The 23,003-nt window shown below is 42.6% G+C and overlaps 1 protein-coding gene across 3 annotated transcripts; it reads right to left on the bottom strand.

Annotated features, from left to right (window-relative positions):
* Positions 1 to 488: 488 nt before the first annotated feature.
* Cd274 (CD274 molecule) lies at positions 489 to 21,513 on the bottom strand. 3 transcript variants are annotated; one of them, XM_034484267.2, is made up of 7 exons: positions 21,401 to 21,513; positions 16,201 to 16,266; positions 13,590 to 13,931; positions 7,778 to 8,062; positions 5,689 to 5,799; positions 4,194 to 4,253; positions 489 to 3,145 (listed from the first exon to the last, which is right to left on the bottom strand). In XM_034484267.2, exons 2-7 carry the CDS (start codon positions 16,250 to 16,252, stop codon positions 3,123 to 3,125), a joined length of 873 nt encoding a protein of 290 aa, XP_034340158.1. In that variant the 5' UTR covers positions 16,253 to 16,266; positions 21,401 to 21,513; the 3' UTR covers positions 489 to 3,122. The 3 variants fall into 3 exon arrangements, with proteins under 3 accessions (XP_034340158.1, XP_076775103.1, XP_076775102.1); XM_076918988.1 differs by lacking the exon at positions 4,194 to 4,253 and having other exon boundaries at positions 21,401 to 21,512; XM_076918987.1 differs by lacking the exon at positions 21,401 to 21,513 and having other exon boundaries at positions 16,201 to 16,409.
* Between the last annotated feature and the right edge of the window lie 1,490 nt (positions 21,514 to 23,003).

Below are 23,003 nucleotides of genomic sequence, written 5' to 3'. Positions count from 1 at the left end.
AACATCAGGCGTTACTCGTGGAGTCTCGTAGAAGAGTCAGGGGTAGAACTTAACAAGTGAAAGGGGTCAAGGACACCATAAGAAGACCTACAGAGTCAACTAACCAGGGCCCATGGGGGCTCACTGAGATTGAACTACCAAAGAGCATGCAGAGGCTGGACCTGGACCCTTTACATATTCACAGAAGATGTGCAGCTTGGTCTTCATGTGGGTCCCCTTAACAGATGAAGCGTAGATCTTCTCTGACTCTGTTGCCTGACATTGGGTCCCCTAACTGGACTCCCTGGTTAGGCCTCAGTGGGAGAGGATATGCTTAGGTCTACTATGACTGAATACCACAGGGTTGGGTGGTACCCAAGGGGGCTTCCCTTTCTCTGAGGAGATGGGGAGGGGGTAATGGGGAGGAATTTTTTTAAAAAAAAGATAAAAACAAATGTTTAATAAATAAAAATATCTTATTAAATTAATGCATTACAATGACAGTCAGATGAAAAATAAAATTTCCATTTATGGTTATACACAACACAAAAGAATAAAGTGCCATACCAATCCAACACCATGAGATGGTATTAAGATTTCAAATAAAATGAATAAATAGAACATGTTGCCCAACCCGATCTTTTCTTAAACTTCATACAAACATGACATTAACATGAGAATCATCCCTTAAATAAGCATGTGTGAACAGGTAACAGGAGGAGTTCCACTGGGGGTTCTGATATGCCAGTCTTTCCTTTGAGACAGGATCTCACTACGTAGCTCTGGCTGGCTTAGAACTCACTCTAGAGACCAGGCTGGCCTCAAACTCACAGAGATCCATCTGCCTCTGCCTGCAACTGGAGACATGTGCAACCAAACCCAGCCTGTTTCTTCAATCTTGACATGTGGCAAAACAAAGAAAACTGTAAGAAAGTTCTGGGCTCTTCCTCCCCTCTTCACCCAAGAGAACACTGATTCTCAAGGCCTCTAGGAAATAGTACCTTAGAGGCCTCTGCAGTGAGGAGAGGAGGTGGCCTTCAAGGGTTCACACAGAGCTAATGGGCTTTTCCAGAGCAGCCAGCAGTCAAGGAGCAATGCTGACATTTCCAGGGAGAACCTGTAATAACCAAGTAGAGCATCTGTGTTTGAGAAAAGAAGTCAAGGAAGAAACAAGAATGGCTCCAGATCTACTTCTGTGATGGAGATACAAACAAGGCTCTCCCTGGGTACTGGATTGACTCAGTATACCCTGGGGACACATAGTCTCCCTTTGAGTAGACACAGAACAAGCTAAACACAAATTCGGTGAGTATGTGCTTTATAAATGGTGTCTACAGATACAGGCAGCAGTATCTGGCCTAGACAGTGTGAGAGGTGCCTAGAGAGATGGGAAAGAAAACCTAGCTATGAGGCCGTTCCCTTTAGATCAGTTCTGGAAGCAACATAAGTATCAATACATTAAATTAAAAGGGCAAAGTACACAGAATATGCACAGTGAGCTACCATTTAGAGACAGATGGACAGACAGACAGACACTTTAACATATATTTCTACATATTAATTGTCTTTGGGAAAATATATGTGCAAAAACAATAGTAGTTGCTTCTGGGAAAGAAGCATCGTGGGTAGGCTGATAGAATAGAGCTGGTTGATTTGGTTTTTTTCTGTCTTGGGGACAACTCTGAATCAGTTCCCGGTTGATTTGTGTTTGGATTGTATGTGTGTTCAAGTGCAGGAGGGTGCACTTAGGTGCCTGTGTATTTGGTCCGTGTGTGTATGTGTGTGTACGTGTGCGTGCGTGTGTGTGTGTGTGTGTGTGTGTGTGTGTGTGTGTGTGTGTGTGCGCGCGCGCGCTCGAGCATGCGCATCATTTCTCATCTCCTGTAGGCCTGGAGCTTGCTGGTCAACGAGAGCGAGGGAACTGCCTGTCTCTGCCTCCCTAGTGCGGGGATCAAAAGCATGCAGATATGTGCAGCTGTCTTTTATGTGAGTTCTGGGAATAAAACTCAGGGTTTCAAACTTGTGAGGAAAGTATTTTACCAACTGAGCTATCTCCTCAGACATCAATATCATTTAAATAGGAAAATTAAAAAAAAAAATCAACAAGACTAGTATTCAACAAGACTGGACCCTTCCTGGAGAACATGAGATTGTATGGCAAGGATAACAATCAGAGTAAATATAAAGCTAGACAACGAACTGGAGAGTTACTTTCCAGTGTCTTTAAAATGCAGACTCCTTGTTAATGAACATTGCTTCAAGTACCGAACACAAGCAAATCCTACCTGTATGCTGGCTTACATCTCTATGCTCAGAGGACAGCACAGTGCACACGACATGATGTACATTACTACTTAATAAGCAGTTTTTAAGTTAATTTCTTAGCTACAAATTCTATCCTGAAAGGACAGTGGCTGAAGAACAGAAATCTGAGAGCTGTTATTCTGTGGGCAAGCTGCTTAGTCACTCGGCTTTTTAGCTGTGAAGTGAGTATAACAGAGGTTAGCACAAGGGTTGCTATGGTGATGAGGGTTGCTACAGTGATGAGCTAAGAGTTTGAGTGTTGTACCCGACACCTGTAAAGCTGATACAACTCGGGCTGCGACTGCAGAGCCTCGAGGACTGAGAATAAAGATTATTCAAGTCAGACAACAAGAGCCTGTCAAACAACCATGTGACCTCCATGTTTCCTGCTTGCCCTAGTAGTTCCAGAGGATGCTAAGCAGTTGAGTTTAGTGACTACATTTTAACATCATGTCTTCAGAATTCACCAGTCATAACCACACGCCCACAGCAAGAACACACAGACTCAAAATAAATAGAAGGCACTCATACTTCAACACTCGTGGCTCTGTCTCTCATGCAGGCACTGGGTAGAAGGTCACTTATGCAAGGACCAGCTGTTAAGAGTCAGGACCTCTCAACCCCTTTCCCAAGATGATTGATGGGCAACTTGCTTAGCAGTGTCTTCTGCAGAAATGTCCTTTGTTCCAGGCTCCTCCCTCTTCTAACACTTCCTCTCTCGGTTCTCTTCTCTTCTCGGGTTCCATTTTGAGTCCTTGAACCCATGTCCCATGGGCACCCTTCTTTCACAGACTACAAGCTGCCAATCCCGCCTCGACGATCAGAGAGTTCAGCACTGCTTACGTCTCCTCGAATTGTGTATCTGGAGAGTGATCATAGTATAAGAATTTCTCAGGGTCAGGGAGTATGTGAGGGGGGAAGCATATGGTACGTAAGATAAACAAATTTGATGTTCGCTGGAGCATACGATAATGTTGCAGTAAGACAGAGACAAATTCTGCCTATGTCTGACTACACTTATATGATGAAGGATGACTAACCATCCTTGCTTGTCTGGGACTGCCCTGGTTTTAAAATGGAAAGTGTGCTGGGCTGAATGAAATCCTCACTCAGTCTTGAGCAAGCAAGGCTGGTTCCTCAGGGTGATTCAGCAGTAAGGTGCATGAGGGAACCTGCTTGGGTCTGCCCAAGTTAGTCAAAAGCCTTTAATCATGGGCTTACTGTTTGGTTTCTAACAACATTAAAATGAATTAGAAACAATATAACTTATTAAAAAACAGTTCAGTTGGCCAGTTCAGTATTTTTTTACTCTTACAAATATAGACATTTGTAGCAGAATAAATTGAAGCACGTAGCATAAGGATGGACGTCTGTGGTAAGTCTGTGTGTTCTTAAGTGCCTCACATTATCTTCTCAGCCCTGTTTTCTCTACTATAATATAGAGAGGATTCTCATATTTATCTGATTGTTTTGGGGGCAGGGTGATGAAATGAAATGCCATATTCTATACATGAAACAGTTAACAGCTAACCATGCAACAGAATCATTTGCTTAATTGCCCATTCAAATAAGTCAGTCGTGTCCCTGGTTGCAGGGCCACCACACAGACAACAGCAGTAGCAGTAGCAAACCCAGAATTTCCTCAGATGTGGGAATTCTGAGGCAGAGGAGCCAGCAGCCCCCACAGCCCCCACAAACAGCCTCCTTTGAAAGGAGGGGAGACCATGACTAGCAGGTTTCTCTTGTTACAGTAACTTTTTCTGTTCTTCCTTTTACTTTGTTTTTGTGTTTTTGCTGTGTGGTTCCAGCTGGCCTACAACTCCTTATCCTCCTGCCTCAGACTTGCTTGGTTGCTCTGTCCCTCGAGTTCCCCCCAGTTTGCCCTCCCTTCTGTTGTTACTCACACTTACTATTTTGGGTTTTTGAGTTTGTATCTTCGATGCCACATTTTTCCACATCTAGGATTCTTACTAAAGAAGAAGAAATCAATCTTAATTCCTCATAGCAAGATGCTACTACCTCCCACAGGGACTTGATTTTCCATGTAAGGTTTTTAGGAGACACCAATTAATCCCTTAATCACCAGGCTTTGAGTCCGAGAACTTCTTTATTCTAGGTCTCAAACCTCAAAGTTAATTATTCAACAATTTAGGGCACATACTTTCATTCTCAGATGGATTTTAGGGCTGTCTACCCTTGTTTCCCATCCTTTCCTCAGAGATGTCCCATCCCACACCCTGAGCTATCTTATCACCTACAGATTCTCTGCTTTTCTCATCCTCAACCAATCTTTCCAGATGCCATTTGGCAAGGACTGCTTCCTTGTGCAAGTCCCAGGCTAGTCCTAATCCAGATGTGTCACTGAAGCTTAATCCCCACATCCTGACAACCCTGGCTTATTCTCTGGAAGCAGCTGGTTGCTACCTCCTCTGTTACAACACTCGCCCTCCGAAGGGGTGGTGGGGAATTCCTCTCTGACGATCAATGTTCCCTCCCATATTCTATTTCCCCATTTGGCTTCAGGCAAGTCCACATACCATTGGCTCACTCAGTATACATTTCTCTGTATTGGTGAAAAGGTTTTCTCTAAGTCATCTTACAATGGGAAGGCATTATTTGAATATAGTCATTTTTCTAGATTTTAGTCATTCTTATGGGTAAGTACTGGAATAAATATATGGAAATTAATTTAAAAATTATGTCATTTTGTCTTCAGAAATCTCGCAAAAAAAAATTCTTTGTGGTAAAGATACCACAGCTCTTTGTAGACAGAAGTGTTCAGCTCAATAGGATGTTGCAAGGAATACAAGACTTGAAGTTCAACTGGAACCAACAGGCACCACAGTGCTCTGTCTTCAGAGTTCGTAAAAAGAAACCTTAAGGCTTTCTTCTTCAGCCTCCATTGCTACCCATCCCCCACCCCTTCCCTCCAATTCCAGTTAGAACGTCTTCCTTGTTGTCTAAACTTGTGTGCTGCCCAGCTTTACTCTGAACCACTGAACAGTGAACCTCACAGCACCCCCTTGAAAGCTATGTCTTTTAGCTTCCCTAAGCCCTCGTCCACTTCACACCTCTCTAAATTACAACAGGGTCCAACACACATTCCAAGTTCTGAGATGCTGCAGAGCAACAATATGAGCAGAACTTAAGGAAGAGTCAGCACACCAGAGGCACTGCTAACTGAAAGGCAGTCTGTGTAACCGAACGCTAGCCCAGAGAGGGGAAGGCAACACCTTTCAAGTCAGTGTTTCCTGGGGCGGCTCTGCTAGCGTGCAGGGTTGGACAGCACCCTGTGATGTGGGGCTGCTCTCATCAAGTCAGGGTAGGACCCATCTCTGGCACTGCCTGCTCAAGGCCATGGTGAAAGGACTTCCCTGCAGGCAGTGCAGCAAATGGAAGAAATACCTTGTTTTCTCAAGCAGAAGAGGACCGTGGACCCTGCAACGAGGAACAAGAGGACGGATCCCAGAAGCACCCAGTGAGTCCTGTTATGTGGGATACGTGTTGTAGGTAGTTCTGAAAAAGAATAAAGAGAAGCTGACAGAAGGTAAAGTTTTTTTTCTGGGAAATAGTCAGGAGAATGATCACTCCTGAAATCTAGTTTGGCTTTAGGGTGATCTTAATTACTGAAGGGTAATGGCCGGGTAAGGGTTGGAAGGAGAAGACATGTCTCCTAAGAATCTGGGCGCAGCACAGAGAAGAACTCCAGGCCTGTGACATGTTTAGCATAGTGCCACAGAAAGTGACTGTAATACTAAATGGTAACCTTGATGCAGTAACTCCCTTGCACACTCTTTAATACAGACACTAACAGCCGACTTGGTGTGGAAGGCCAACTCCAGAACATGGGAGAGCAGGGGCACTGGTAAGCAGCTTCTGTCTTCCACACCTCTGGTCAGGATCAGGGATCACTGCCTGTTGTTTTTCTTCCATGCTTGAAACTCTTGGGCACTCTAGTCATTAGCTTCTCCCTGATTCTCTGTCTGGAGTTTTGTGAAAGAGAAAAGCGGGTCCCATGGCTCTGGGATGCTCTGGATTGCTAACTCCCATCTCTTGTGGTAACTCAGCTCCTATTTGGTCCCCTGATGAACCCAAGTTACAGATGAGAAGAGACACAGTGGTTACGTTACTCCAGGGTGTCCTACAAATAAATTGCCAGAAAGCAGCTGTTTTCTCTTTTATTGTGATGATGCTTGTTTGTTTTGTCTTTGAGGCAGGGTCTCTTGCAGTCCATACTGGCCTTGAACTTGCTATATAGCTGAGGATGACCTTGAACTTCTGATTCTCCTGCTTCCACCACCCAAATGTTTGGATGATAGGTGAACCCTATATAGAGAAGTTTATATGGCACTGGGGTCAGATCTTTGTGGATGCTAGGCAAGTATTCTTCTAACTGAGCTATGTCTCCAGCCTCATAAAACATTTAATGGCAGGAAACCAACAATACAGCTTTTACAAAAAAAAAGTCTTCCTTTTTTTTTTTTAAGTTTTTTTTTTTTGGTTTGTTTTTGTTGTTATTGTTGTTTTTAGTTTTTCTAAACTTGTGTGCTCCTTTTGGCTCCAAGTCCATCCTGGGCTGTATTTTTTCACATTGGTTGATTTTTTTAATGTAGTTTTATTTATCTTCTCTAAACTTCATAGAGCTGTCTCTAAACTTCAAAGTATTGTTGACATACATTGTGGGGATGGATGGAGGCAGAAGCAATTCTCCGCAGGGTACTTCTGGATTTATAATCCTATAGTGCTCTGAGCCTCTCACCAGACTGTCTCCCACCCCCACCCCCCCATTTTGAGAATCTGAATTTTAAAAAGAGCTGAATTCTCAAATGACTTTCATACACTTATTCTGTCCCTACAACACCCCTGCCTGGTGAGTTATAACCCAGCTAGTAGGTTGGCCGTAGACATCAGCCTCATGTTCTATACACAGGCAGACTTCGAGGAGTTGAACTATCAGAGAACTATCAGAGAATGCCCTGAAGAGGAGTATGGGAGGAAAGGCTCCTTCCTGTTGGATTTTAAGATACAAAAAACCCAGTGCATTTGCTTCCTACTCCAGCAGCCCTGGGGGGGGGGGGGAGAAGAGGGGGGAAGAGGGGGGAAGAGGGGGGAAGAGGGGGGAAGAGGGCAGCTTTGATGTGACAAGGTTTATATTCCTGAAGCAGAAGCTGAGTCTTGCTTTCATGTTGCCTGTGGTACCCCAGTTACAAGAGCATTGCCTACATGCAACTGTCACCTGTTTGCTGGAGCACAGCGACTTATGTCCGATTCATCTACAAATACTCAATGACTAACAGCGTACAGTCTGTCAGGAGCAAATACTTAATCAGTTCTTGCTGAATGTTTCTCAAGTAGCATTATGGCTTGCACGCAAGAGAAAGAGGAAATAGAATACATCTAGCAAATGTAGTGCAATGTATTCATACACTCAGCCAGTTGCTAAATGACAGACGGCCACCATGCTAGGAGTTGGGGACTGAGTCAGGAAACTCACCTGGGATGACCAGCTCAGCTGTATGGTTTTCCCCTGACTGTAATCTCCAAAAAGTACAGTAGAAAACATCGTTAGCTGTCGCGTTGACCCTCAGACTGCTGGTCACATTGAGAAGCTTCTCCTCTGTCTGGGAAGTGGTGACAGTTGTTTTCCCACTCAGGGACTGGTGGTCACTGTTCGTCCAGGTTACTTCAGCTTCTGGGTAACCCTCAGCCTGACATATTAGTTCATGCTCAGAAGTGGCTGGATCCACGGAAATTCTTTGGTTGATTTTGCGGTATGGGGCTAGGTCAGAAGCAAAAAGAGGTCAGGGCTCTCTCATCTTTGGGCTAGACACAGGGCTTTGTGGTGTCTGCTTACAAAAAGTATCAACTCGGGCTGGTTACTGGAGAAATATGTCCCCAGCTCTGCTCTTTTGACAGCAGGGAGTGGGTGTTAGCCTGCCTTGGGGCTTCTGTTCAAATCTGGGCCATGTTCAGGCTTCAGGAACAACCTCGTTGTTGTAAAAACCACATCAGGGCATTTACTGACCTCAAACTAAATGTACCAACTAAATTAGGTAAACCGTTATCTAGAAACTACAGGTCTTTCTATCTAAATATAAATAAAACATATCTATTTCTTCAGCAATCATTGTCCTACTCACAATTCTTTGGTGAGCCACATAGAGCCCAGGAGAGAGACTTAGATCCCCACTCCATTACCAAAGACATGATAAGAGCTTTGTAACAGGATATTTTCACAGAAACTTGACACAGAGTAGCTAAGACAAAAGCAAAGCTGTAATATGTTTGGTTTCCCATGAACCAAGAAAACAACCACCAAGAAAATAGGTATAATTATGATTTCAAGTAACAGCTTTGATGAGTACTTGCCCAGTGTTGTATTTATCACATTCAAGAACAATTGAAGATGAGACCACTATACATTAGTAAATAGGCACATCAGGAAGTAATGTCACTGCAATAGGGTCCATGCTGGCATAAGGCCCATGACTTAATTTTTCTGGGAAGTTAAAGGATTGCATTTAAAAATCACTGTCAATGACAGAACATTCAGAGTGAAATATCTGCTTTCCATTTTCATTTTTCACACGTGCTGATGGAAGGAGAGCTGTGTTTCATCAGGAAGACCACGGTAAGCAGCTGATGCGAATTCACCCACAGCTGACTAAACCGCCACAGCCTCCGTCTCTAAGGTGAGCATGTCCATGAGGACGCAGGCGGGAAACACCAGAATCCCCACTTGCACGTTTGCTATAGGATCTGTAAAATTATTTCTGCCTCATAAACATTGATGCCTGTCACTGGGTCTGAATGTCTGCCACAGGAAGAGGGGAGGGCGTCGATTCATATTTCGGTCACTGCGGATTTTTCCAATTCTCCTGTCTATTTTTGTTTTGTTTTGCTTTTGAGGAAGAGTTGCATGCAGACCAGGCTAGCCTTGAGCTCGCTGTGTAGTCAAAGGTAACCTGCCTCTACCTCCTGAGTGCTGGGGTCACAGGCAACTGTGTGCCATTGCATGTGGTTTTATGTTGTGTTGGGGAATGCACCAGAACTTCATGAATGGCAGGTATACACTCTACCAACTGAGTTACAGTCTCATCCCTCTTGTCTGCTTTCAACTGAACTCACCATCTTTAAAAATAAGCGATATATATATATATATATATATATATATATATAATAACATTTTCAGAATGTATTATTTGTTAGATTGACTCAACCACATGCAGTGAGTTATTTCCTTTTGATCTTTACAATGACAATTTCTTATAATGCAAACTATATATATATAGGTACCAAATATATCCTTTATAATCACATACAAGTTTATAGCACCTAAAGACAGAGTAGACAAGTTTTGTTTGTTTGTTTTCAATCCTCTGGTTTAGCTCTAGAACACTGCCACTGCTGTGATCAAAACCAGGAAAAGTTCAAGGCACTTTTAAAGCCACTCTGTATCTTGATACACACTCCAGAGGTACAAGGATAGGCAGCAAAGCAAGGTTAAGGAGGGTGTAGATTTAAGAGATGGACTAGTTCAGAACCTGGCTTTATGATTTTATCGGGGTAGAATCTAGGCAAATTGCATTATTCTTTTGGCCCTTAATTTTTTAATGCCTTATAACGAGAACAACAATGCTACATGCCATTGAATCTAAGACGCCGCCTATGGAAAGACACATTCAGATTTTAAAGATAGTAAATAGGGGGAAAAACCAATCAAACAAACCATGGTCATGAGTCACGTCAAAGATGAAATGAATTCATATGAGCAAGAAGCCCAGGGCACAACCTCACACATATTAGGTGTTCTGTGAGTGTTAATTATAACAGCTACTCCTGCTGTTCGTAGGCAGATTAGGAGGACTGTGAGCACAGCTGTGGAGGACTGTGAACACAGCTGTGGAGGACTGTGAGCACAGCTGTGGAGGACTGTGAGCACAGAAATTTCCTCCCATTTTTCATCACTGCTTCAGTGGGTCTTAAGAAAGTTCCCACGGCTCATGAGGAACAATCTAAAATTTCCCACATTCAAGCCTGTTCATATAGCAAATATTTAAGTTAATCATTTTCTTTAAGCCATTCCTTCAACAAACACAGTTTTCTTTTCTTCTTACACTGGAACTTCATTATATGTCAAGGCCAAGGAGTACCACATTAAATTAACCACAACCCCTGCCCCTAGAGTTTGTGCTCAAGAGAAGGAAATCGACAATAAGTATGACATGCTGCGACATCTTAGATATGGATAGACATAGAAAAGATTTAAACAGGACCGGGGGGTCTGGTGAGCCACAAAAGTCCTTAATTGTTGAGCCATGTGACTAAAGTGTTTCTTACAGCTGCTTAGTTCCAGCAAGTGGACATTTCACTCTTTTCGGATATTACGTTTGGTGATTAAAGCTGAATATTTTTCAATTAAAAGCCAGATGTCTGAGGGTCTTCTGTAAACCTTTGAAGGTATAACAGTATCCAAAGACATAATAAAAACTGAGTTAATCCAAAACTACACTCTTTCAGATTTCAGTTTTGAAATGCTTCACCTTTAAAACCCCATGGTGAGTGAACTCCCTATAGGGAAGCTTCACTACCACAGGCTGGCAGTGATGGGAAGACGCCTGGCAGCCTTGCTGTGAAATCATTTGCATAGGGCATAGTTCAGGAGTTCTACTTCCTTGCCATGGAGACCTCTTAATACCAGCCACCGTGGTGTTAGAAACTGAAGCCAAGGTCCTATACATTCTGGGCAAGTAATCTACCACTGGGCATGTCCTCAGTCCTGTTCCTATTTTAATTTTATTTATTTATTTATTTATTTATTTATTTATTTATTTAATTTGAGAAAGGATCTTGCTAAATTGCCCAGACCTGCTCTTGAACCTGCTATCCGGTCGTAGTGCAGACAAGTCCTAATTGTGTGATTCTCCTGCCTCAGTCTCCCACACAGCTGGGATTACAGATTTGAGCCACAACACCCACCAAAAGCCAAGGTTCAGATTCTTGGTCTAGACCAGTTAACCTCCCCAAAGCTCCATGCAAACGGCAGGACGAACTGGGAGTAAAATGCCAACGGAGAGAGTTGTAAAAGAAAATGAAATAGTCAAGCAGGCCTTCCAGTCAGCTTGGTTATCCAGTCAGCTTGGTTACCCGCTTTGCCCTATCAAAGATCCCTCCATGGAGACGCCATCAGCTCCAGAAGGTTGTCTTTGATATGTCAAAGATATCATTGAGCAGGCAATCTAGAGTAAATTCCTCCTCACCACAAAGTCACCTACTCCTACCAAACCCTGAGACCTCTGGACACAGAGACTTACACTCTACACTTCTTTTTCCTGACTGCCAGCATTGAGTTCCTTCCCAGGTCCCAGCAACCTTGACTGTTCATGGCCTTTAGGTTTCACAATTTCTTTAAATGTCTTGGAACAAAACAGAGGCCTCGTATTTGCTGATGTACTAATACACGCTCTGGATATTAACAACCATACCCCGAGTTTCCTTTCATGAATGTCACAAACGAAGAATTATAAGTAAAAGGTAATGGAAGTTAAAGACAAGCAACAAACTAAGACAAGTGACATCTTCATAACCACGGGAGCGCTAAGTGATCCAGCATCAGAGACCCATTAATATACTGTTGAATGGTATATTTTTCCTAATCTCTACATAATTTTGTGTTAATAATTGTCATGATCCTTTATGAGAAACATGAATTTTTCCTATTTATAATATTGACCTTTACACTAGTTTAGGAATAAAAAGATCAAAGAAGACTAATTCTAGCCAAATAGTTTTAAAGTTATTATGAAAACCAAAAGGAGCAGGCAGATCATCTGCAATGTCTGCCTGGAGAAGACGGGGCTCAGCTCAGTGTCAATCAGGAAGAAATTTCCGCAGACCACGAAAGGGACCAGATTTGAGGGACACCACTGTGGGAGGCATATGAAGGGAGCCCTGGGGATTTCTGGTCCTGGTGGGCATTTGCACAGGCCTGGGACAAGTGAAGCTCTCAGGTCTGTGCAGCCCAACAGTGAAAGCCGGGGTGGTTAGTAAGGTGTTTTCCTTCCCTTAGTTCCAACCCAAAAGCTTAAACTCAAGTGACTTGGTGACATTTCTGTGGCTTGTTATCCAGGAACTTACACTCATGGTTCCTCCTCAGCACTCCCAGAGATACAAGCCCTCAAAATGAATGTACACCTGCTGAGTGTAGCCTGTACCATCTCCATAGAAGAATGGCTTCTTCTACACTTAAGATCCTCATTTCTCATCCTTTATAGATTAAACTTAAGTTTTTTTTGAATGCAACCCTTACAGTAGAAGATATAGATAGATAGATAGATAGATATAGAGGTATATATGCACATGTATATACACATTATATATTGTATCTATATATGTGTGTATATAAGTATAGATATGTGTGGGTGTATATATATTAAACTTTACATGATATATGATATGATATATACATATATATATTGAAGTTTGTATGAAGATATTCAAAGGAAGGAAAATGTGCTAAACCTGATATAATAAATATAAACAGTAATCCAATCAAAAAGTTATGGAGGGATGTACAAATAGTATATATATATATATATATATATATATATATATATATATACACACACACACACACACACACACACACACACACACACGTGCTATGAAAGATGGTGCTTAGGGAGGAGGGACATTTTTATGATTCTATTTTTTCCCATGATATCCAAATTACTTGTAAATATATATCCATGTGTGTGTGTGTGTGTGTATGTACACATATTTACAAGTAATTCAGAAAGCTTGCAGAGATGAAATGCCAGATGTTTGCTTTTTATCATAAATGCAATATATATAATTATATATATAATATATAATATTTTAATAATGTATATTATATAATATATTATTAATATATATTATATAAATTAATATAAATAATAATATATAATATATATTATATTATCAAATATATACACATATATCTTATTGTATATTACATAGTTATACATACACATTTGCATTATGATAAGAAGCAAACACCTGGCATTTCACCTTCACAAGCTCATGGTACTTCGAAGCATGGTTATGTGTTATCTGGTACTGAATGTCAAGTTACTGTCAAACACACAGTGCTAGGCGTATTCACTGGTGGAGTGTATAAACGAATGAGCGAACGAGCAGGAAAAAGAACAGGCTGCTGTTGTTCTGTGAGAAGTGGGTGTGAACTTCCAAGGATGAAGAGCTCTCAGCGTTAGGGAGATGTTTTAAATAAAGATGAAGCCTTCCTCATCCAGGGTAATTCTTACCATCAACTTTCAATGTGATCCGCTTGTAGTCGGCGCCGCCATAGCTGATCATGCAGCAGTAAACACCTGCATCCTGAAGCTTCACGTTTGTGATCTGAAGTGCAGCGTTTCCCTTCAAAAGCTGGTCCTTTGGCAACGAGGCTCTCCCCCTGAAGCTGCTGTGCTGAGGCTTTAGGTCCTCCTTTCCCTCCACAAACTGAATAACTTGCCTGTCTTCCTTTTCCCAGTACACCACTAATGCAAGCAAGTCCAGTTCCTGTTCTACTGGGAATCTGCATTCAATCGTGACATTGCTGCCATATTCCACCACGTACAGGTCTTTTGGAGCCGTGATGGTAAATGCTGAGAAGGAAAGAGGAACAGCCTTCAGAAGACAGAAAACTCCTCCAAACACATTTGAAAAAAAAATGGGTTAAAGGTTACCATTACTTTATCTAGTGAATCACATAAACACTAAATTTTTTCTTTAAAATAACATCATTGGGGGGGGGGGGACGCCAGCAATCTAGATAATATATTCCCAGTCTTGGTTATTTTTTTCCATTTTTATTAGATATTTTCTTTATTTACATTTCAAATGTTATTCCCTTTCCTGATTCCCCACCCCTGCCCCAGAAACCCTCTACCCAATCCCCCCTCCCCCTGCTTCTATGAGGGTGTTCCCCCACTCACCCACCCACTCTGCCTCCCTGCCCTGGCATTCTCCTACACTGGGGCATCGAGCTTTCACAGGACCAAGAGCCTCTCCTCCCATCGAAGCCATCCTCTCCTACATATGCAGCTGGAGCCATGGGTCCCTCCATGTGTAGTCTTTGGTTGGTGGTTTAGTCCCTGGGAGCTCTAGCGGATCTGGTTGGTTGATATTGTTGTTCAAGATAAAATTCTCAGACCACATGAAGCTCAAGAAGAAGAAAGGCCAAAGTGTGGATGCTTCAGTTTTTCTTAGAAGGGGGAACAAGATACTCAAGGGAGGAAATGCAGAGACAAAGTGTGGAGCAGACTGATGAAAAGGCTATCCAGAGATTGCCCCACCTGGGGAATCCATCCCATATACAGACACCTGTAAGCAGCCGACCTGACGGAGACCTGATGGCTGACTAAAGGTACCGCAGGTCTGTCGGCTTAGTAAAGGGCGCCACTTTGACTCCCAGCGCTGCTGACTAAAAGCGGCTGCCCACTTTGACTCCCAGAGCCGCTGACTAGAAGCGGCTGCCAGCTGAGGGAAGCAGCGCCCCCGCCTCAAAGCAGCTGCTGCCGCTTTGACTGGCATTCGCACGTCAGCTCTGACAATCCAAGATGGCGGCTGCTTAGGCTCATGCGCAGTGCACTTAGGAATTTGACTCCAGCCCCTCCCGAACGGGGCATGCAAATGAGGTACCACCAGGGTACCCAGGGTACCGCGAACCTGGCCAATCACCCCCTCCAGGGCGGGGTATGCTAATGAGCATGCTAATGAGGCATTGCAAATTGACCAATCGGACACCTCCATGCACTTTGCCACGCCCAGGGCTGGGGGTATATAAGCAGCCCATTCTGGGCATTTGAGTCAGTCTCTCCCAGAAATCTAAAAGAGCGCTTCCAATAAAGGCTGTTGAGAAGGATCCGGTTTGTCAAGTCTTCCTTGCTGATCTGGGGGGGGCGGGGGGGGGGCCGCTACAGACACCAAACCTAGACACTATTATGGATGCCAAGAAGTGCTTGCTGACCGGAGCCTGATACAGCTGTGTCCTGGGAGGCTCTGCCAGAGCCTGACAAATACAGAGGTGGATGCTCGCAGCCAATTATTGGACTTAACACGGGGTCCCCAATGGAGGAGTTAGAGAAAGGACTGAAGGAGTTAAAGGGGTTTACAACCCCATAGGAAGAACAACAATATCAACCCAGTCTTGTTTTAAAAGAACCAATAAATAAAAATATATTCTCAGCAAGACATCTCCCTGGGAATTTTCAGTAGTCACTCATAAGAAACAGATCATCTGTTAGTTCTGTGTTACCTGTACTTTTGTATCCATCCCCTTGGCGGGGGGTGGGGGGTGTTGTTCATTCATTCATTTGATTCTGGTACTGAGATTACATCCAGAGCTTTGTATACTCCAGCCAAGTGTTCTACAACTAAACCACACCCACAGCTCCTGTATTTTTCTTCTTCTTTCACAAGTAACTTATTTATGAAGGAGAACTAGAATGTGCTTTTTATAAGCAAAGTGTATTCCTTTGAATTATATTAGGGGATGGAGTGATCACTCAGTAAGTAAGCCACTTGCTGTGCAACACAAGGACCCGAGTTCAAATCCCCAGAGCCCAGGTTAAAGCCAGATGCAGTAGCATGTGCCTACAATCTCAGTGGAGTGGGAGGTGGAGACAGGAGAACCCCCAGAAGGTTTTGAGCCAGCTGACCTACAGTACTCAGCAATGAACAAAAACTAAAGAGGCCTTACCTAGTGAGTACACATACACACATACCCCCTCAACACACACACCCCAACACACACACCTCATATACATACACACACCTCATACACACACACACACCCCACCAATTACTTCCATTTTTAAGTCATGGCTAAAATATTGAAAATACAGAACCCACTGAAAAGATTTGGTGACTTACCCCGTAGCAAGTGACAGCAGGCTGTGAATATAATAACAGCAAATGTCCTCATGTTTCGGGAATTATCTAGTAATAGGAAACACAGAGAGAGGTCTGCTTAACTCAATAGCTGAGCAACAAGACACTCGTAAATGTGTCCTAATGTATAAATAAGCCCTAAAAAGCCCTAAAAGCCAGCCCGGAAAGCACAGACGAGCCAGCTAGAACTGAAGCCATTCTGCTGGCTGGCCAAAGACCAATTTGTGAGTGTGGAAACACGGGTGTAAGGTTGAAAGTTCAATGCTTTCATTCTGTAACTCAAAGCCATGTAGAACCAAAGGAAAAGAAATCAGTATGGTGTGGTGAGCGTCTTTACACTGAGTTATAAGCCCCCTCCAGATTGATAATGTACATTCAAAATCAGCCAAGGACCCCCCAACTTCTCCCCCTGGCTGTATCATACGTTTTTCAACATTTAACCATATTTGAAAACTAAAGCTTGCTTTAGGCAAAGCTTCAAAGCAAAGACAATCCAGTTTTCACTTTTTAATGCTTCCTCCCCACCTTAAAAATCTCACCTCTGCCTCTCACCTATTCCAAATGATAACTCTTTCCCCAGTAAAGAGAGGACAGGTGTGGGAAGGAAGGAGAATTTGATCTGGTCCATTTACTCTATGGTCTGATGGCACAGGACCACTCCCAGAGATGGAGCTGCCTGAATCCTAGTCTCCCCTCTGCTGAAGGTTTTCCTCATTCACTCAGCAAACACAGAGTATCTTTTCTGAGTCTGGCACTGTTCTGGGCACTGCTGGAGCAGCAGGGAGGAAACGGAAGCCATTCTTCCTTGAAACTGATGTCTTAAGAAGGTGGTCAAAGGTGAGTGCTACATTCTAGCCTGTCTAATAAGTAACATTTTTCTCTTCTGTGTAATTCACATGTTTACAACTTTCATGGGAGAGTCAGTTTTTCCTTTTAGTGTCTCTCTGACCTGTGTGCTCACTCACAGTCTGACAGGCCTATAAAGCCAACAAGGAAGGCTTCTGGCATCCAGTCTCTAAAACCCAGTGAGAAATCTATACATCTGCCAAGAGGAAACGAACAAGAGTCTCACATAGCTCAGAGAATAATACATAAAATTGAAAAGAATGCTCTCGATAAGAAAGTACAAGGAAGATTTGTGATAGCATTTGGACCTTTTTCTCTACCAAAATTATAGATTCCTCATAGGTAGTGTTAGTGAAGATACAGACAGGATTTCTTGACCTTTATTGATAAGGATGTGAAATTGTATAGCTTCTTAAAGGTCAATCTGGCAATCTGTTAAAACTATAACTCATATTATCTCTCTATTCTAGTCTTGAAAACTCATCCTAGAAAAAAAATAACCTCATACAGAACAGGGATGACACATCTAACAATAATCCCAGACTTGAAATACCCCGTGTATTAGCTAATAAAACTGTGTATATTCAAAATACTAAGAGGGACAGAATTTAGTACATGCATAGGGAATGATTTTGCAAAGAAGTAGGAAGGAATTTAGAGGCCAGAATATAAAGCAAAAATATACTTGTGTTATAGAACAACCCCACCCCTCTTGAAGACACTGCCTGACCGTGATTATCCGCAAAGGTAATTGTGACTTTTATAGGGAGGACAGTTAAGTTCTTACACATTTATGTTTTTTAAAAAGATTTATTTACTTATTTTTATGTATATGAGTATACTGTCACTGTTTTTAGACACAGCAGAAAGGACGTCAGATCCCATTACAGATGGTTGTGAGGCACCATGTGGATGCTGGGAATTGAACTCAGGACCTCTGGAAGAGCAGCCAGTGCTCTTAACCACTGAGCCATCTCTCCAATCCACATTTATACTTTTTTAAAGGGAAAAAGAAAGATAAAAAACGAGAGATGAAAACATAAATTTTCTACATTTTTTGTGAGTCCAATTTTCAAATGAGTAAATAAACATTTTACTTATATTATTAGGGAAAAAAATCATTTCTTGTGAAGGACCCTGGAAATGGAGCTCAAACATCTTCACTAAGGCAGAATGGCCAGTTTATTTTTATGGTTTGTTGCTGTTGTTGTTGTTACAAAAACTAATGTAAGCACATTATGCACATTCTCCAGTAGGGAACATTTGGTAATATTGGCTAACATATTTATTTAGATGACAAAGCTTGCTTGGGAAAGAGAGCTGCTACTGGTGTAAAGAAATAGAGGCCCGAGATGCTGCCAAGACCCCGCCCCCCAAGACGCCGCCCAGCTCCCAAAGTGGCAGAGATCAAGCACCACCATGCTAAGCTAGAGAAACGTTGACCACTCAGCAAGTCTGTCAGTAGTTTCCGTTCAGCCTTTTTTCTCTACCCTTTAAAGATTGACTTATTTTATGTGTGAGAGTGTTTTGTCTGGGACTGTAGAGATGTCTTAGAGGTTAAGATCACTGGCTGCTCTTCCAAAAAGTCCTGAGTTTAACTCCAAGCAACCATATTGTGGCTTACAACCATTCTATAATGAGACCTGGTGCCCTCTTCTGGCCTTCAGACATATATGCAGGCAGAACCCTGTAGAAAGAAAGAAAAAGAAAGAAAGAAAGAAAGAAGGAAGGAAGGAAGGAAGGAAGGAAGGAAGGAAGGAAGGAAGGAAGGAAATAAATAAATAAATAAATAAATAAATAAATAAATAAATAAATCTGGTTGTGGTTTTGTTTTTCTTTAAGAATGTTTTGCCTGCTTGTATATATGCTTACCAAATGTGTGCCTAGTGCCCTCAGAGACCAAAAGAGGATGTCAAATTCTCTGTGGTGGGAGTTACAGATGGCTGTGGGTTCCCTTGGAAGAGCAGTAAGTGCTTTAAACCTCAGAGGCATCTCTCCAGCCCCAGCTGTTTTACATATTTAATAGCCATTTTAAAAATTTAAGATTATGGCATAATTTCCACAAGTTTTGTATTTAATGAACCCTCACTATTGAGCTCTTTTACTGTTCACATGTTGGGTCTCTTAGTCTCTTTTTTCAAAATCACAAGTATTTGTGTATTTGGCCAATGTTTGGGCGAGTACCAGTTGTGTGCCAGGTCCAAGTTTAGGCCTGTATAATATCTTTCCCTAAAGAGAACTGCTGATCTAGGGAGAAAGACTATGAAAACTGATACCATTGCATCTTCCCTCAGCACTGACATTACTTTTTAAGTCCCCCTCCAGCCAATTCAATTCTTGAAAACTGCAACTTAATTTTTTAAAAATAAATATTTAGTTCTTCATAATTATCTGATTACTTATTCGACTGCTAAGGCCATGGGCTTCTTATTGGCTATTATGAATCCTTGATGTTAGAAAAGGGCAGATGCAAAAAAAAGAAGAAGAAGAAAAGGGTAGATGCAATAGCATCTGAGAGACTGGGGCAAGAGGATCTTGTGTTAGAGGCCAGCCTGGGCTACATAGTGAGACTCTGTCTCAAACAACAACAAAAACATGAATATAAAAACAAACAACAACAACACCAAAAGTAAGTCAAACCAAGGACACATACAAAAAAAAAAAAAAAAAAAAAAAAAAAAAAGCAAATGATTCATTCATTATTAGGCACATATCTCTCCAGTTCATCTGCCCAGGCAGATGAGCAGAATGCCCTCCAGGCCTGTGAGGACAGTGTTGTTGTGAGGCTGTGGGAGAAATGGCCAAGCCGAGTACCAGTCACACCAAGGTACGTGACAGCCATTGAAGGCTATATCTAATTTTTCTACCGTTGATGACAGACTCGGTTGGAACAGTTATCTACTGATTGTGAGTCTGCTTTAAAAGCTTAGTATAAAACCTGAAAGGTGATGCGTTAGGTCTGATAGTCACCTTCTGCAGTAGCTTATCCTCTCCTCCCTGGCTCTCAGGGTGCAGCTGTGAGCAGCAGAAGATAAAAAGAGGAAATTCAGGGACCATGTAAATCAGCATGGTCTTTGACCTCTAAACCTGCACCTCTTAGCTGGGCTAAGAGCACAGGATCTTCTTCTCCCGCGGGAAGAAACTGTAACCTTTCACAGGTTCCCAGAGGAGAGCTGAGAGCCTTTCACAAAGTTACAGAGTATAAAGTGAAGAAATGATGGCTCATTCAAGATGGGGAAATAGGTTTGTCCCAGGGGAAGTCCAAATGAAGATCATGGAACACCACTTCTCTATCTTCCCAGGGTGTGTGTGTAGGGAGGTGGGGTGGGGGAGCAGATGCAAGCTTCTTTTCCCAACAGAAAGAATGAAATTTTACCCAATTTTCAAATTCTATCAAATGATCGTAAACTCTGTGCTCAAATTCCTCCCTTCTCCATCTGTCTTTAGAGTAACATGTAACCACTGCCATGTCTTCCTGTCTATGCTGCTCAGCTGGGAAAGGCGAATATTTTCAGAGAATAAAGTTCTCCTTAAACACTGCTGGTCACGGTCATCTCAGTCATCTCATCCTCAGGTGTTCAATCCCCCCTCCCCCCATACAAAGGCCTTTCAGATACTCAAGCATAATGAAGTACTTATACACATAAGAGTTTATCTAAATGAATACCCAGTTATATTCCAGGCAGTTACATATACAGATGATCAGTGGATGACTGATAGTAAGGCACTATAATTAGCCTGTGCATTCACTAGTGGGAGAGTAATGCTCTTTAATAACCCAGCACAATGGAATACAGCAATTTAAAAAAAAAAAAAAAAAACTGGCTAAGTAATTCATAGGAAAGCACCTGCAATAATTTATTTAGATTAAGAAAATAAGATAGAACACTGTACTTTTACCTCTCATGACAACCCCAACCTAAACTTTAAAATAGCATGGTCATTGTGTCTAAGAACTGTTTGGGGCATTTTCTTCTAAAAATCCTTTAGGTTCTCCGGGCAGATAGAGTAAAAAATCTTAAGCTTCAGCATACAGGACCTTAACTGAGGAAGGGACCTGAGGAGATGCTTCAAGTGGAAAGACTTACCCAGTCATTGCTAACAGTCAAAGTCGTGCTAGGATCAATTCATCATCTCTTCTGACCCATCTACCTACCCCCAAGATCTTACAGATAAACACACAAAATTGCCAATTCTGAGTTCTTAACTTTGCCAGGACACCGGCTCTGCTGCCTGCTAACTCATCGTGTTTCCCTCTCCATCCTCAAAAGATCGAGTGATTCTGGCTCTCTAAAGTGCCCTGCAATCGGACTCCACGAGAGAAGATGTTCCCTACCTGCAGGCGAGGAGACTGGCGACAGTAGGCGCAGCCTGGCTCAAGGCTTGGGGGCAGCGATTTCCTGGTCTTATCTCGAGCCAGAGCCCCGCCCACTTACAGAAACCTCGCCCACCTCCGCTGGCTCTAAAACCGAAGCCACCCAGCATCTCTGACACGCTTATTCCATAGGATTTCCTGCAGATGATTTTAGAGTCAGCTTTGGGATAGAAATTCACAGTTTATAGAAAAACGAAACTAGGGTCCGGTTTGGTGGCACTCGCCTTAATTCCAGTACTCAGGAGGCAGAGGCTGGTGGATCTCTGGTCTACAGAGAGAGTTCCAGGACAACCGGGCTCCTTCTGAAGCCCAGTCGTTCAAAGGAAAAAGAAAAACAGACAAACAAAAACTATTTAAAAACGAAACTAAAAGTGAAAGTGAAACGCGTTACCTTTCTTGTAAATCAGGTTCCCTGAAAGAAGCAGCCTGGAGTAAATAATTTAGCTGACGTTTTTTTGCGTGGGAGTAGAGCCTGGAGTCCGGGGGTAGGAGAGGGAGGGTGTACGTGGAGACCAGAGGTCCACATAGGTTGTGTTCTTCTACAGCTCCCACCTTGTTTGTGTGTGTGTGTGTTGTTGTTGTTGTTGTTTGTTTTTTGTTGTTGTTGTTGTTTTTGAAAGAGGGTCTCTCTTACTTAACCTGAGCTTGCAGCTGGCTAGACTAGCCAGTCAGAATGCTCCAGGGGTCCCCCCACCCCCACCCCCTGCCTCTGCTGCCAGCGCTGGGGTCTCAGATATGGGCCATCTCTGCTTTTAATGTGGGTAATGAGGATCCGAATTTGAAATCTTCATGCTTGAGCATTGAACGCTTTAGAAGCATAATATCTGAAGTCATAAGATCTCCGACTTAAATTTTATCTTCAGAATCCAGACACTTTAGATTCCCATCGGATTCCCCATCTTTCAAGCCCTTTCTGGATACCTGCATGACAGTCTTGACATAACTTTACATACAGAGTTACACAACCTATAGAGTTAGTAACAGGCAAATGACTTGGCTTTAATTCGAGAAAGTAGGTGTGTCTGTATAATAGGAAATATATTTTTAAATCGTGGATTTGGTGACTTCCTCAAAGTTCCTCGACATAATGAAACCAGTTGCCTTGCCATTCAAGAACTTCCCATCACGAAACGTGCCCTTGGTGAGCGCTGTGGATCACTGCCACGCTCGGGATCCAGGTGGGGGAAATCTATTCTAGGTGATGTTGAGAAAGCCCTTCTGCGAACTGAAAATGTGGGCTTTTTCCAAGTGGGAACTCCACAGAGCACTGTCATCATTTAAACATTTCACTGTTGAACTTCGAGGGCCTTCTTCATTCTCTGCTTTCCCCACGAATTCACTAAAACTACTATCCTAAAGTAGTGCATTGAATGACTGTTGGGGTGCCCGCTGGGCTTTGTTGGAACGAGATTTTCACATTCTCAAAGCATCTCCATTTTAAAACGTGGAAGTCATTGGGGATGCTGCTGCCTTAAGTATCTATAGAGAATGTGGAACTCTCAACAGCATCAATAAAATTGGAATAAGACCAGAGCCTCAGCAGAGATAGTCCTCTTCCAAATGT

Source organism: Arvicanthis niloticus, chromosome 1 (genome assembly GCF_011762505.2).
Source record: "Arvicanthis niloticus isolate mArvNil1 chromosome 1, mArvNil1.pat.X, whole genome shotgun sequence".
In the NCBI taxonomy this organism is placed as follows: domain Eukaryota; kingdom Metazoa; phylum Chordata; class Mammalia; order Rodentia; family Muridae; genus Arvicanthis; species Arvicanthis niloticus.
This window is presented reverse-complemented; position numbering and strand designations above follow the sequence as displayed.

Coding starts and splice junctions, on each gene's coding strand:
- Cd274 (XM_034484267.2), bottom strand. CDS start 16,252: ATGAGGACATTTGCTGTTATTATATTCACAGCCTGCTGTCACTTGCTA. Junction 13,932..16,200: donor CTGCTGTCACTTGCTACGGG/GTAAGTCACCAA, acceptor TTTCCTTCTCAG/CATTTACCATCACGGCTCCA. Junction 4,254..5,688: donor CTTCTGCTTGAGAAAACAAG/GTATTTCTTCCA, acceptor CTTCTTCTTTAG/TAAGAATCCTAGATGTGGAA.